The 15705-nt window shown below is 35.5% G+C and overlaps 1 protein-coding gene across 1 annotated transcript; it reads left to right on the forward strand.

The window, feature by feature from the left end:
* The first annotated feature begins 499 nt into the window (after positions 1–499).
* On the forward strand, positions 500–11002 carry LOC21400106 (ATP-dependent DNA helicase SRS2-like protein At4g25120). The gene is made up of 29 exons (XM_024173945.1): positions 500–732; positions 901–1543; positions 1650–1691; positions 1810–1973; positions 2075–2273; positions 2529–2585; positions 2680–2785; positions 2865–2998; positions 3135–3209; positions 3567–3692; positions 3790–3921; positions 4024–4107; positions 4239–4352; positions 4522–4622; positions 4863–4929; positions 5373–5423; positions 5531–5608; positions 5962–6168; positions 6275–6313; positions 6390–6461; positions 6559–6645; positions 6727–6783; positions 6910–7112; positions 7236–7329; positions 7421–7471; positions 9006–9068; positions 9290–9349; positions 9745–9807; positions 10608–11002. The coding sequence occupies exons 1-29, from the start codon at positions 560–562 to the stop codon at positions 10695–10697; spliced, it is 3432 nt and encodes a 1143-aa protein (XP_024029713.1). The 5' UTR covers positions 500–559; the 3' UTR covers positions 10698–11002.
* Positions 11003–15705: the final 4703 nt, after the last annotated feature.

Raw genomic sequence — 15705 nt, forward strand, 5'->3', positions numbered from 1 at the left:
AAATTTATGTAAAAAAAAAACTGTAACAATATAACTTTAATTGTGTAAATAAATACCCTTTAAAAAGTATTTGTTTCTTCTTTTCCTTTGGTGACACGAGTCGGGTCAGAGACTGAGTTGGGCCCTATTTAGAGGGAAAGCCCTCCCAAAGGCCCATTATTTTAAGAAAAAAAAAAGGAAAATAAGTCAAGGCTTGAGATGAATTAAAATTAATATGTCAATAGTTTACATAAGTTAAATAAATAGGCCAAATTTCTGTTTTCGTTCATAACTAGTCTGGTTATAAATCATAACTTGACAAATTATTATCCATAATTGTCCATAACTTGTCTGGCTATAAATTATAACTTGATAAATTTATCCACAATTTATTTAATTATAAACTATAATTTAACAAGTTATAACTTATTAATTTCTATAACTAAAAATTAACCTATATACTTTATTAACCTTTTCATATTTCCCTTATTTTAAATGTTGCGGCGCTTCAAACTTGCGAGGGAAGAACCAGATTTCCCGGTCATGAGTAGGGTAGGGAAAGCTCTTTTCCTCTCCGAAAATGTCGCCGGAACAGAATCACCAAATCACGCCTCAAATGCTCACCGGCGAGATCACGGCGGAGCAAAGAGCCCGCATTTCCCTCAATTTCAGAGCTGCCAAGGCCCTTCTCGCTCGCAAACGCCCTCGCGACGACGTCGTTTCGTCTGGCCCCTCTCCCTTCCTCCTCAACAAGTAAAAACTCCTCCTTTCTTAACTCTCGCTCAATCAAGATTCATCTTCCGATATCATCAGTCACTTCTTTCATGGAATTTTAAGGGTTTCAGTATCTGATTGGAGGAATACAAATATCTCATTTATCGTTTTTGTTTTTAATTTTATTTGATGATTTTGTGGCTGCAGAGTTCCCGATGAAAATGGAATCGAGACTCCAGCTAGGGTTTCGGGAGTAAAGAGAGTTCCTCTTTCGGAGATTCCGTTGAATACGCTGTCTCCATTTACTACTAGGTACAATTCTCCGTTAGGCCGTGAACAATTCTGCAAGAGCCTTAGTGGTGATCGGATTGCAGATGTTCCTGTAGAGAATGGACGTGTATTGGATTCCTTTAAAACCCCTATCAAGCATCCGGAACATTCTAGACTATCCGGTTCTTTCGCAGTTCCTAGCACTATAGATGACGATGATGATTTTGACGAGTCCATTTTCGAAGAAATCGATGCTTTGTGTGCGCAGAAATCCATGGAAAAAGCAGAAAGGCCTGCGCCAAGTAGCAACTCCAGTGTTGAAGGTCAACGTAATAATTGTAATGGCGATGATGTTCTTTTTAGCAGTTCAGAGACTTTGCCAAGTGGAGGCATACTGGGACTTGGAAACGATGTGGAATGTAGAACCGAGGATTTGGATAATTCACAGGGTATAACAATTGGGAAAATGCCTGAAGAGTTTTCCAAATACACGCTTTCTCTAAATGACAGGCAACGTGAAGCTGCTTGTTGTCATATTTCCAGGCCTCTGATGATTGTTGCTGGCCCAGGAAGTGGAAAGGTCTTCTCTTTCTTTATCTGTTTCGGTCTGTTTTACTTTTTTTTGTTTTTGGTTTCACTTTTATTTGTGTTTTAGTCTTAATTTTGATTTTTCATTGCAATGTCAGACTTCAACAATGGTAGGAAGAGTTCTCATGCTGCTTCATGAGGTATTGCCATTATTTCTTTTGAAGAATTTTGAGCTGTTATATATTCACACACACACACAGACTTATATGTATAAGTTGGGAACTTGGGATCTCTTTTTTATTGTTTGAAACGTTTCAGAACATTAGCCCGTCAAATATTCTGGCTATGACTTTTACTACGGCGGCAGCTTCTGAGATGAGAGAGCGTATAGGAAAGGTGGCTGGGAAAGCTATTGCTAAAGAGCTCACAATCAGCACGTTTCATTCATTTTCCTTGCAGCTTTGTCGATTGCATGCAGAAAAGTATGCTACATATTTAATGTTTACCAGCGTTGCACATGGGTTTTTTCTTCTTATTTTCTGTCACTTTGTTTACCAACCTTCCACTATGGATTATATTCTAGACTTGGGCGGACATCAGAGTTCTTAATATATGGACATGAACAGCAGAGAAGAGCAGTCATAGAGGCAGTGAGGTTATTTGAAAATGGAAGGAGTAATAACAAGCTTGACTCTCGGGTGTTTGGTGAAGAGTCTAATGGTATAACTTCCCCACAGTATTTTAAGGATATGTCAAAGAAATGGCAGCAGTTTGTGACTCGGGTTAGTAATTTATCAGATTTGTTATTTATTTATTTATTTATTTGTTTTGGCTTTTGCTGGTTAGTTGATCATATTTTGTACATTTATTTGAATTATACCATCGGATAGATTAAGGCCTTGTTTTAGCTAAAAATACATGGTCTTAGGAGTTAGGATTCTATACTTGTTTCTCTTTAATGTGGTCTTATTGCTTATTGATGAGGTAACTTCAGGTTTACGTGTATCTCTTATCCCAATCCAGCAATTATGTTTCAGGCTAAAGCCTCTGGGAATATTCCTGCAGACTGCAGTAAAATGGGTGATGAATCCGGAGTAAGCTGATACCTATTTGTTTCATATATATTTTTTCTGGTACTTTTGCTTTTATTCTTTCTTGGGATTGTTGTTAACTATGCCACTGAAACAGTCTGCGATTCTTGAAAACTACAATGATATCTTGAGAACTTGTAATGCATTGGACTACCACGACTTAATTAGCTGTTCTGTGAAGCTGCTTACCGAACATTCTGAAGGTTTATTTCCTTTGATTATCATTTAATTGGTGAACCCTCGGTTAAATTTTGACTGTTGTTTTCTTCTTTGAATAATAAGTCTTCAAGGAGAGCCAGGATACCTGGAAAGCCATAGTAATTGATGAGTTTCAAGACACAAGTGCCATGCAATACAGTCTTCTGAAAGTTCTTGCATCCCATAACCGCATAACTATTGTTGGTGATGACGACCAGGTATGATTTCTGTTATTTAAGTTCTACGTAAGGAATCGTATCAACTAATTACGAGTTTTTCCATAGTGGCTGTTTCGGTCATTTCGATTGTGCTTTCAAGTTATTTTAAAGTTGATTAGTCAATATGTCCCTGCAGTCCATTTTCAGTTTCAATGGAGCTGATATTTCTGGATTTGATTCATTTCGCAAGGATTTTCCAACTTACAAAGAGGTTTGCTTTGTCCTTAACTGCTGCTTTTATGTCCTAACTCAGAGAGGAAAGAAAGATTAAAAGATCATTTGTGAGAGGATATGATGAATTGGTATTACTAACAAGTAATTATGTTTTTACACATGCAACACTAGACTAACTGTCTAACTAACTGGAGTTACTGGTCTGTCACTCTCAATATGTTACTGGTCTGTCACTCTCAATAATGTTTATTCAGGCTTGAATACACAATATACTCCTAAATCGTAAACTTATTAGATTGGATATTTCTTAATGTTGATTTGATTTATTTATTTATTTTTTAAAACTTTTTAATAGAGTAGAGTTTTGAATATTTCACATTCCTCTGTGATGCAGGTCAGACTAAACAAAAACTATCGGTCCACTCGCTTTATAGTTGAAGCTGCATCTTCTGTCATACAAAATAATATGAAGCGATGTCGATTAAAGAATGTTGACACCGATAATTCAATTGGATCAAAGGTTTTTTATCTTCTTATGAGCAAAGTACAAACGTTCACGCGATTTTCTCTATTGTTATCAGTAACTGATACTTCTACAACTGTTGTCCTTGACACAGATTATCATCAAAGAATGTCACAGTGAGGATGTGCAGTGTGCTTTTGTTATTGACAAGATTCTTGAAACTGCTGCTATTAGTTCAGCTGCAAAGTGCTCCTATGGGAAGATAGCAATTCTTTACCGGCGGCAGGTCGAGCTTGCTTGTTGTAGCATTAACCGGAACAACATGAATGACATAAATTTTTAGATACTTGCTAAGATATTCAACTTTATTTTTTCCCCTGCACAACAGGTATCAGGGAAAGTCTTCCAAACAGCCTTCCGAGAAAGGAAAATACCATTTAACACTCATGGTGTGGCATTTTATAGAAAAAAGGTGCTTCCTTTTTATTTATTCTCTTCATTAGAGTAGTGTTCTTTCTTCCTTCATATCTTTGATTCTATGTTCCGTGCGTGCCCCTGAAGCTAGCTTACTTATTTTTTGCTCATGTATCGCTTTTCTGATAGGTAGTCAGAGCCATTATTTCTATGCTTAGAATTGCATTGCCAAGTTGTGACGATGGACCGTATCGTCGAGTTTTCAAGGCTCTTCTTCCTTTTGAGAAAGAGGAAAAGAAGAGGGTACTAGTTCAGTTTTTTTTGTTGTTGTTAGTAATACTATTGTTAGTTTTGAGGTTGTGTGAAATTTGTTCTCTCTCTCTCTTTCTCTCTCTTTTATAAGTTTGGTTTCACTCGTGTACCATAGATATACATCTAATGTCATGCTAAGATATATAAATCTGTCTCTCAGGTAATTGAGCATATTGACAAGATTTCTACAGTTAGAAAATGCAGCTTCATTTCAGCCGCTTGCGACATCTTCAGTGCAAAAATTTCCGGTACCTTTAAAAGGTTATGTATGACAAAATGTTCTTTTGATTATTGTCCATGTAGATGTCTTTCGGTTTATTCATCATAACAAAGTTAACCAATTACACTGTGAAGCAGTGCTACCCAAATTGTAGTTAAATGTATTATCAATTATATTGCAGTAGCCAACGTGTATTCATTTTGTTTTGTTTTGGTATCTATAAGATCCTTTTTTTTAATCTATTTTTTTGTATACTGATTATGGTTCTTGCATGATAATAGAAGCCAACTCACCCAAGGGCGCAAGGTGCTGTCAATGCTAGAGATGATTTCAAAGCTAGTTCACAGGGTAAGCTTTTTTGACTTAGGGCTCGTTTGGAAGGTACACTCAAACCATGATTCTTGATTTTGACATTTAAAATTTAATTTTTTTGTGAGAGGTAGACACTGTAATAGAATTAATGATTTGAGTTTGAGTATATGAAACAAATGGGCTATTAAGAGCTATAAACTTGATGTTTCTTAATGGCACCAAGCGTTGGTTTTGGATTTTAATTGAGAACGTAGAACCCTTCCTAGCAAGAATAAGTGAAAGGAAGCGTCTTTCTCAGAGCATAATTTTTTTAACATGTATATCCATGTGGCCTCTCAATCCTTGTGTATCTCTAGAGATTAAGTTTAAACCTGGATATGTTTTTCTCGACTCTTTCAGAGTTATTGCTTGTTAGAATTTATTTTTTCTTGTTATATCCACGAAATTCTTTAGCAATCTTGCTTATATTAATGCTACAGGAACAATCAATTTCAGCTGTCATTATCTCAGTGGCAAACTTGGTACCTCAGGTTTGTCTTATTTACTCTTTCCTTGATTAATATTTTGTAAGTGCAAAGTATTTGTCTTTGCCTTGATGTTTATTCTATCGAGTTTTGACAATTCACTGATTTTTCAGAGATACCTCCTTGAGCAGCGGGCAGTCATTGATGTGGATGGAGGAAAATATCTGAATGAAGAGAACGACATCAGATCCGTGAGTTTGGAACCTAAAAATCTTAGACCTTTGTCTGTTCAGTCATAACATTTTAAATAGGTTTCTCTCAGAAATATACTTATTCGGACATATAAACGAGAAGCGAGACAAGTCCAAGTTGATTGAACATTATGATAAAATAGTCTTATTAGAGTTTTTCTTTCAAAACTAAAATAAAAAATTAGAACTAAGTTCCTAATTTGTAAAATTAATATATAGTTTTATGCCAAATTATGAGGGCTTCTTTTTTCCCACGCCTTAAAGTTTCAAATTTGCTTTTTTAAAAAAAAAAAAAAAAAAAAACCTTAATCTTGTTGCATCTATCGTTGTAATGTTATTTTCTATGAGTGCAGGTTCTTCAGTACCTTCTAGATGATGTGTCTGAATTCATATCAACCAAATCTGTTGCGGCAGAAGGGGCAAAAGAAGAAGTGAAAGAAAACGGCTGTCTCAACTTACTCGGAGCTTTTATAGACCATATATTTGAGCGGGAGAGAGAAAACTTTCGTTCCCGAAGAGAGAATAATGAAAATTCGATCACGTTGACTACCATCCATCAGGTTATTTTCGTTTCTTCTGTTTAGATATTTTAAGTGTAATATTGGCATTCTTTGGCTTAACCAATTTACCTACTTGAGTATCTCATATCTTGTTTTAACCATGCAGTCAAAAGGTTTGGAATGGGACATTGTTTTCATAGTTAAGGTATGTTGTCATACATGAAAGATATACATTTTGATTGATTTAATTATGCCCTGTATTTATGTATCGTCAATTACAGGCAAACGAATCTGAGATTCCTTTGCTGCATGAATTCAATGGCGTGGCAAAGGAAAACGGGTCCTCAGTTGAGGTGAGTTTGTTTAGAGAAATGTTCATTCTATATCTATCTCCTGCAAAGAGTTATTTAAATGTCATATTCAAACTCCTTTCTTATTGAAATGTTGCAGGAGGAACGTCGCTTGTTTTATGTTGCAATGACACGTGCCCGGAAGGTGCTCTTTATTCTGTATGTTTCAATGGACTCCAATTTTCAGGTATTTATGACTTGAATAAGTGTCCTACATTATGATATATTCTACTATTGTTGCTGTGCGACTGAAGATGGTCTCTCTTAGATACTTCGACCTTCACGATTTCTCAAAGAAATTCCAGAACATCTTTGTGAGGTTCAGGTGTGTGTCCTTTTCTTATTCCTATATCCTTGTATTACTAGGGCCAGAAACTTGAGCTGGGTGCCATAGGTTAGAATTTATATCATTCCTGTTTTTTACTGTGAATTCTTGGGATTGTTTTTGTAGGGTGAACTAAGCATAGAGCTACAAGAAAAGGATCATGACTGTGTAAAAGGTGCAAGCAAGATTAGAGTTGATCAACCTAGTCGAATGCAAAGTTCTGAAGCAGATAGAATTCCAGATGGCTTTGTCCAAAACAAAGTGAATGATGGTCAAATCGAGGACGTAGAATCCATGGAAGAAAGCAATGGAAATAGTTTCTTGAAAAGGTATTCCGAAAGTCTGATGGATTGAAGAATGTTATAGTAGCTTTTACACATTTGTTTATAGTTAATATCAAGATGATCTTTTTACTTAAAAAAAAAATTAAAAAAACGTCTTTATCAATACAGATTCAATGTTGAAGAGAGATCAATTGTATCCCATGTATTTCATAAGTGGGCTAAGAAACAAGCATTTCAAGATCCTAAGAGATTGCTTGATAAGGTGAAGTTTTGTTCTTGATGTTGAAATAGGTCCCATTTATATGATGCTTCGTTCTTTTGACCACTTCAATCTTTTCTTCTATAAATTACAGGTTGGCTTTGTAATTGATGAGCGCCTACGAGTCAAGAACAACAAACAAAAGGTCGTACAACAGTTAAGATTTAGTTGTTTACCTTATACATGGTCGTTTTCCTGAGTGTATGTTTGTCGTATATGCTGATTTTTCAGTATTTATGTCGTTTTTGGGCTACTGTCGTTTTTAAGAACTTTTTTTGGTTGCGGTTTCTTAGTCGTAACATGCAGCAAAGCCTGTCCTTTTCCAAATGCTTTTAGAATATAATCTTTTTGTAAACTGCTTCCGTTCTAAAAGTTGTCGTTTTTTCTAAATTGTTGCTTTATTAAGTCTTTTTTACTGTATGCAAGGATGTCGTTTTATCTTGCTGTCTTTATAAGTTAAAATCTTTTTATAAACCCGTCGCTTTTTTGTCGTTTTCTGAATTGATTTAGTTTATTTGATGTTGGCAGTTTCTTTTTTTTTTTTTTTTTTTTTTTTTTTTTTTTTTTTTTTTTTTTTTTTTTTTGATAATTTGTTGGCAGTTTCTAAATAGTTGTCAAAATCAAAAGCTGTATTTTGCAGTTGGTTTAGGCATAGTCTTTTTATAAGGTGAGCGTTCTTCATTTTCTTGTCGTTTTCTATAAAATTGTCGTTTGTTGCAATCACTGTCGTTTTCATTTTATTGTCGTCCTAAGTTGTTATCTTGCATGTTAATTTTTCCCCAAAATCGCTGTCGTGTCTCCAATTTCTCGTCCTTTTTTTGGCTATGTTGTCATTTTTCGAAAGGTGCTACCGCTTGTTGAATAGGAGACGGCCGGTTTATATACTCCGGTTCTGGTTTGTTGTTGTTTTTAGAAGTGGATGTTGCTTTTTATAGCTGTGGTCGTTATGAGGTTATTGTCGTTTCTGAGATTTTGTTTGTTGTTGCCGTTTCTGAGATTTCGTTTGTTGTTGCCGTTTCTGATTTATTGTAATTTGTAGGAAAGGCGTCGTTAACTCCTTTTCAAATGTTTAATCTTTTGTAGATTGTCGCCGTTTGTAAAGTTGCTCGTCATTTTACAATCATTGTTGTTTTCGTTAATTGTCGTTTTCTACGATGTTTAGGTTGGCTTAGCTTTGTACGTTATTATCGTTTTTACTAATTTCTGTCGTTTGTTTAAGTTTTGTCGTTTATCTGCTCTATTGGCATTTTTCAAATGTAACTGTTGGTCATTTGGTAGGATATGTTGTTTATATAAACTAGTTTCTTTTTTTTCCGTAACATTTTAGTTGTCGTTTTTAGACGTGGATGTATCTAGGTGAGTGTTAAGGTTATTGTCGTTTATAAGATGGTGGTTTCCTTGTTCGGGGGTCCTTTACTAGCCTGGAGGCGCGTCTTTGTGAAACATTGTTCTGAGTCCCGACAGTTGAATAAATCTCTGGGTCCTAAGTAACCTTTCGAGGTTCTATGCCCTTCTCCGGTTTGGTGCCAAGACTTACACTTTACTTGAGAAAAAAAGGTCTTATTAAATTCACTTGTATTTTTGTACCCGAAACATAGTAGAAGATTTCACGTCAAAGTTCGTATGTTCAGTTTTTAGTTACGTCTTCTCCATATCATGACGCCTTTGTTACTTCTCAGGACGTTTTACGCACGTTGAAGTTGCGCCTTAAATGCGAGGATGCATTTCAATTTGCGGAGTATGTAAGTATATTTGTAATTGTTTGTTTGGATTTGTAGACGCTTGTTATCTGAAATATGACAATAAAGAATCCAACTTTAGGTATGACAGATATTTTAGTAGACAGTTACTAATCATATTGTGACGCTAAGTATAATTACAATGAATTTTTAGCTATAGCCAATATGTGTTTAATTTAATACTTTTCTATTCCAACTGTTTATTCATGTAAAATCTCTTACAGGTTTTAAGATGGGAAAAAATCCCTGCTGAAAAGCGTGCCCATTTAATGCGGGAAAAGCAGGTCTGTTTCATCATACTTTGCTAATATTTGTGAAAGTATTTGATTTGTTCACGCTTTCTGCTAGTTCTAGCACCTGTAGAATTTTCCAAAAACGAGTTTCAGATTCTACCGAGCATTAGATTAGATTTTCCTATATTGAGTGGCTTATAATTTTGAAAAATATTCATAATTAGTTAAGGTATTTTTAAGTTTATAGGCACTTGGAAAGCTATTCTTACTTGTTGGCTGTTGCCAACTCTTCCCAAAGAAGAGTTTGTCATGCGCATATATTTGATCTTTGTTTAAATTATGTGGATAGAAAGCTATATGGTCCACTTTCTGATTTCAACGAATTTTGCTCCAGAAGTTATGTTTGCTTGCTTTCTAAGTAGTCCACGCTCAATTCTTTCCCACAGGAGCATTTCCAGAAATTAAGGATTGAGAACTCAATGGGTTTATCAGCACCAACAGCCAAACAGGTGATGATAATTGATTTAGTAGGTTCTTCATTGATGGATGGAATTGCCCTTCAGATATTCTTTTGTTTTGTTATATTTTTCAGCGACGTATTAGGAGGATTTTCTTATACCAATTGAGTAATTTCTACATGCATTATTTTACGTAGGAATTCTCGAGTTATGTAATTACTACTAAACTTCTTTCCTTTCATAGCTTATAGAATCTGTCAGCTTCCTAATCGAGTTTTGCTTCAAATTTTTTCTTTGCTTATTGGCGTTCTGTTCCGAACTTACCTTTACGAATAGCATTTATTGGTTTCTGTAGTCATGTCTAACTTTTTCTCTGGTTTGTACTTAGTAACCTTAATGTAAGGGGTCTATAGTTGTGATCATTGTCTTACTACTTTTACAAATTATAGTAGTTTTAACTTGGATATGGTTGAATATAGTCTTTTTCAAAGATAAATAAGTTCTTCATATAGTCTTTTTATTGTTATTTTTAGGGACTTTCTCTGGTGTTCTCTGCCTATCAGCCGTCAGTTTGTATTAAATCTAGTCAAAAGTCAAATCAAATTGAAAAAGTACTACAGATCCGACAGTTGATAAGGAGAGAACACCGGTGTTCGCAAAAAAGAAAGCACCAGAGAAATTCCCTTATATTTATTACTATTGTATTACTGATGAGAGAAATTTGTGCTTCCAGTTAAGTGAATGCATAGAAGTATTTGGACATTAATTCTTTAATGCATAGAAATATTGTGCCGTATGCGGTTCTGTAATGGTCGAGAGACTAATGCTGTTTTTTTGGTGTTGATGACCAGATATCTTATCTGCAGAGTTTGGGTTGCACTGTGGTCCCTACATCACGGCTCCATGCTTCTCATCTGATTGAGCAATACAAATCATTGTGATTGGAGATAGTCATTATGAAGGTTGAACTTTTCAAAAAAACTAATTGGAAACTAAATTATCAATTATTTTTTGAAGTATATTTATCTCTTACAGTTCTCAATGAACGTTGACGTCCTCTGTAACTGTCTCAACTAGAACCAAAAAGCAATGTAACGCGTTCTCATTTCAAACAAATGGAGCAAGTACTAAGTAGCACTGCCAGTAGTTTTCTTTCCTTTTTTTATAAAAAAATTCTATCTCCATCTCTCTCTCTCTCTCCTTGAGAAAATCTTTTAGGCTTGTTTGTCTGATCTGCACAAATATACCTCTGTAAGCTTATTTGTTTTTGATGTGACGTATATAATAGATACGCTATGTATACGTATATATAAATCTACTTTGAAACAAATTCTGTAGATAAATGCTAAATCTCAATCATAGCTCTGCGCAAAAACAGAGCTAGAAACCATGTCTAGGAGCGAGTTAAGAGGAATTATTTTGGTGACAATCATATCAAGTATGCTCGTGATCCAAGCTGTTAAGCACATTGATTTCCCTCCAAATAACTCTTCATTTCCATCTCCCAAATATCTTCTTCATCTCTACTTACCCACGGCTCCAAAATTGGTGAAGAATTCCAGCCGTTTCAATTGCAGGAATCCCCACAAAACAAACCAAAAAGATTAATTAGTGAAAAGTGGCAACCATTTCGGCTACTAAAAGTAGAAGTATGTGATAAGAGAGCCCATATTAGTTGCAGGCATTTTCCACAACAATACGAGGATTGTCACCATAAGATTTTTCATCGTTGCCTGGAGATTCTTTGAGTATGGTATGTGCTGTAAAGAGGTTAGACTTGTCTCTTAATTTCATCATTACATGCATATTGAATAATGCATGTGAAATATTGTTTCATTTCTTTTACCATGTTAATTTTTGTTCTCCTTTACGCTCCCTTTTAGAAAAAGGTATAAACCTTTATCCAAATATTAAGATTTATAACTCGAAAAAAAAAGAAGTTACTGAAATAATTAGTAATCATCAATAGGGAAAAAAAGAAAAAAGAAAAAACTGGTCCAACATAAATAAATTTTGGTTATAAATCAGATTGCTGAGTTTTGCAATTAATTTATAATAATTAAAAATCAAGACCTAACATTGTCGTTGCCATTATTTTGCTTTTTTGTTTTTGTTTTGTTTTTTTGTTTTGTTTTTGAAAGGAGGCCATTGTTTCTAAAACAATAAAGTAATCACCATTCCCTTTTAATGTAAAACTAATAGTGTATCTAATGTTTTGAAAAACTATTAACTTCCCTAAAAAAAAAGAAAAACAATTAACTTACTCTAACCAACTTGTGACAGGGAGGGTTTTTACACTTTTTAGTGATATTATGGTGGAAAAAGAGTATCTTTGCATGAGAGCATGCTGTTTCGGATTTGTAAATTTAATTTATCAAAATCTTCCCGCCGCTATAAGGACATGTTAACTGTTTCTTATGGATATAAGTATAGAGGACTATGGTTTGAGGTCTTGAGGATTATGTACGTTTGAAACCGGCCGTAATATATGAGCATCAGGGTTTTGGGGTTTCATAATTTATATTATTGTATAAAACGAAAACTATTTGCCGATATAATAGTTTGTGTACCTCAGAGAAACAAAAATATCGTTTGCATATTTTAAGTACCAAAGTTTGCGTGTGCACATTAATTTTAAACTCTAGCTGCATTTTAATTATGGAAATTGACGTTATTTCTGTCTCTCCCAACTCCCAACCAAGTCCGAGGAATCATATCTTCCCAATTAAGAGAAGAAAGGGAAGAGCAGAGACAATGTATACGCAATTGCTAATTATATATGATAGTTTTTTAGTTTTTCTTGCCTTTTATATTTTGGGCTCTCTATAACACAATTCCTTATAAACATGAAGCCTTTTTTTTTCTCTCTCTCTCTCGAGAAAATTATAAAAATAATCATCGTTCTTCATCATCTCATTATTTATGTTATTAGGCCCCGTTCACTTCACCGATTTGAGTTTAGAATTCGAGTTTTACTACAGTAAAAAGCTCTCACAAATAATCACATCTAACTTTTTGCTACAGTAAAAAATTCTCACATAAAATCACATCTCAACTCGAATTATAAACTCGAATCAACGAAATGAACGGACCCTTAATTAATAAAATATTAGGATAGAATATGAAATGTATTCTAGGTGTTAGAATAGAAGATTAGCCCAGGCCCATCTCACTCTCCCATTTCTACAAGAAGCCGATATATATATTTCATTCCTTTTGTACACTAAAAATATAAAATATAGAGTTTTGACAGCTGTATAGTTACTTAGCAGATTATTCCTTGTATAAAGCTTCTCCAATACACAATTTTGAAATTAATGGGAATAACCATGACCTTATTTATTTTACCGATTCGAGTTTTCAATTTTAATTTTGCTACAGTGAAAAACTCTCATAAAAAGTTACTTTTAATTTTTTTTACTACAGTTAAAAGCTCTCACATAAAGTCACACCTCAACTCAAATTAAAAACTTGAATCAACGAACTGAACAAGGTCAAAATTTATCTCATTCCCAAAATCCTCCTCTGAGTTTTCTTTCCTTTCTCCACAAATCTCAAAACCTGAGTGTGTTTTCATACGTTATAGTTCCAACATAAAGGGTATATGTGTCTAAATCCTTGTAATGGCAAAATCTATATCTCTAGACATGTTATCTTTAATAAACACAATTTTCCTTTTCACTCTCTTACTCACCCTACGACCTCCTCTCCATCACTTCCTGTTTCTTCTATTAGTGTCCAGCCCTTTACACCATCTTCCCACATTCCGCAACAACCTGAATCTCCACCTTCTTCTCTTTCACGTGGGTTTTTTCCTACTCCTGTCACTCCGAGTACTACACCACTTCATTCTAATACTCACACTCCTTCCTCCATTTCTTCTTCTACTTCAAATTCTTCTTCTTCCACATCTAATGTCTACTCTTCTCACTCTCCCGCACCAATTGCACATCCATCACCTGACTTTGTCTCCGGAATACCAGGAGTTTGTGTCCATCATGAACCTTGAGAGACAAATATATACCCCATGGTCACTAGAGCAAGAGCAAAGATTTTTGCAGCCTCTAAGACCACTGCTCTATTTGAACCAACCACTTATAAACAGGCAGAATTTGATGCACCAAAAAGAAATAATACATGGATTCTTGTTCCTCCCCCTGCTAAGCACACTGTCATTGGCTGCCGATGGGTCTACAAATTAAAACTTAAGGCTGATGGTACATTAGAGAGATTTAAAGCTCGGCTAGTAGCCAAAGGGTACCACCAAACTGCAGGCTTGGACTACTTTGAGACCTTAGTCCTGTGGTAAAGCCTTGTACTATTAGAGTGGTTCTCACCTTGGCGTTATCTTATAGTTTTGGCTAATTCGGTAGTTGGATGTACATAATGCGTTCCATTCATGAGGATGTCTATATGGACCAGCCCCGTGGCTTTATTGATCCTACTAAGCCTAACCTTGTTTGCAAGCTGGTCAAAGCCTTATATGGACTAAAACAGTCCCCACGGGCTTGGTACACAAAATTGAGCAACTTTCTTCTCCAATATGTTTTCATGTTTCCAAAGTAGACACTTCTATGTTCCACTACAAGTCTACTGCAGGAATTCTTATTATGCTTGTGTATGTTGATGACATTATCATCACAGGAAGTAGTGCTACCCTTATTCAGTCCATCATTCACACTTAATGATCAATTTGCTCTTAAAGACTTGGGAGACCTTCGCTACTTCCTCAGAATCCATGTTTCATTATCTGCTAACACTCTTCATCTAAACCAAGCAAAGTACATTCGAGATTTACTCACTCGACAGGAAATGAGTGACACTAAGGTGTTGTTTGGTGTAAGGGTTCTGAATCCGGAGCCATGATTCTGGTTCAGAACCAATATTTGTTTATAAAAAGTCAAAAGTAGTTCTGATTTGACTCATCTAGAATCAGTGTTTGGTTAGCATGGTTCTGATTCAAAGTTTGAACCCTGATGTGATGTTTTAAACTATGAATCACCCATAATTTTAAAACCACCCCCTCTTTGATTTTGAGTGTTTCAAACCCCTAATTCTAGTTCTGGTTTCAGAACTATGATTTGGACCCAAAATCATAGGTTCTAAAATCAAAACTAGAATCACCCTGGTTTGAACCCTCATACCAAACGAACTCTAAACCTCAACAATCTCCTATGTCTTCTTCTCAAATTCTCTCGGCCACTGAGGCCACTCTTATTTCTGATGCAACAGCTTATCGCAGCATTGTTGGGGCACTTCAATACTGCACTCTTACCCGGCCCGACATCAATTTTGCAGTAAACAAGGCCTACCAATTCATGCACTCTCCAACTGATGTTCACTGGAAGGCCTTTAAGCTGATTCTGCGGTACCTCAAAGGCACAATCCATCACGGTGTTTCTCTTCAAGGCTCCAAATCCTTGTCACTTTCTTGCTACACCAATGCTGATTGGGCAAGTTGTCCGGATGATCGGCGTAGCACCAGTGGCTTTTGTGTCTTCCTTGGACAGAGTCTTATTTCCTGGACTTCATCAAAGCAGAAATTTATCTCTCGATCAAGCACGGAATCAGAATGTAGAGGTGTGGCAAATGCTGCAGCAGAACTTATCCGGTCATTTTTTGTGATAACTTGAGTGCCACCTACTTGGCGGTTAATCCAATTCTCCATGCTCGTACCATGCATGTAGAAATTGATTACCACTTTGTGCATGAGCGTGTCTCCAGGAAGCTCTTATCTGTCCAGTTTACTCCATCCGAAGATCAACTTGCAGACATAATGACCAAAGCTCTTTCTTCACAGCGTTTTATTTCTCTTCTTGGCAAGCTGACTGTGCTTTCAAAGCCCAATCCGCTTGAGAGGGGATGTTAGAATAGAAGATTAGCCCAGGCCCATCATCACAAGCCAATCTCACTCTCCCGTTTCTACAAGAAGCTGATATATATATATAT

This window comes from Morus notabilis, unplaced genomic scaffold (genome assembly GCF_000414095.1).
Source record: "Morus notabilis unplaced genomic scaffold, ASM41409v2 Scaffold223, whole genome shotgun sequence".
NCBI lineage: Eukaryota > Viridiplantae > Streptophyta > Magnoliopsida > Rosales > Moraceae > Morus > Morus notabilis.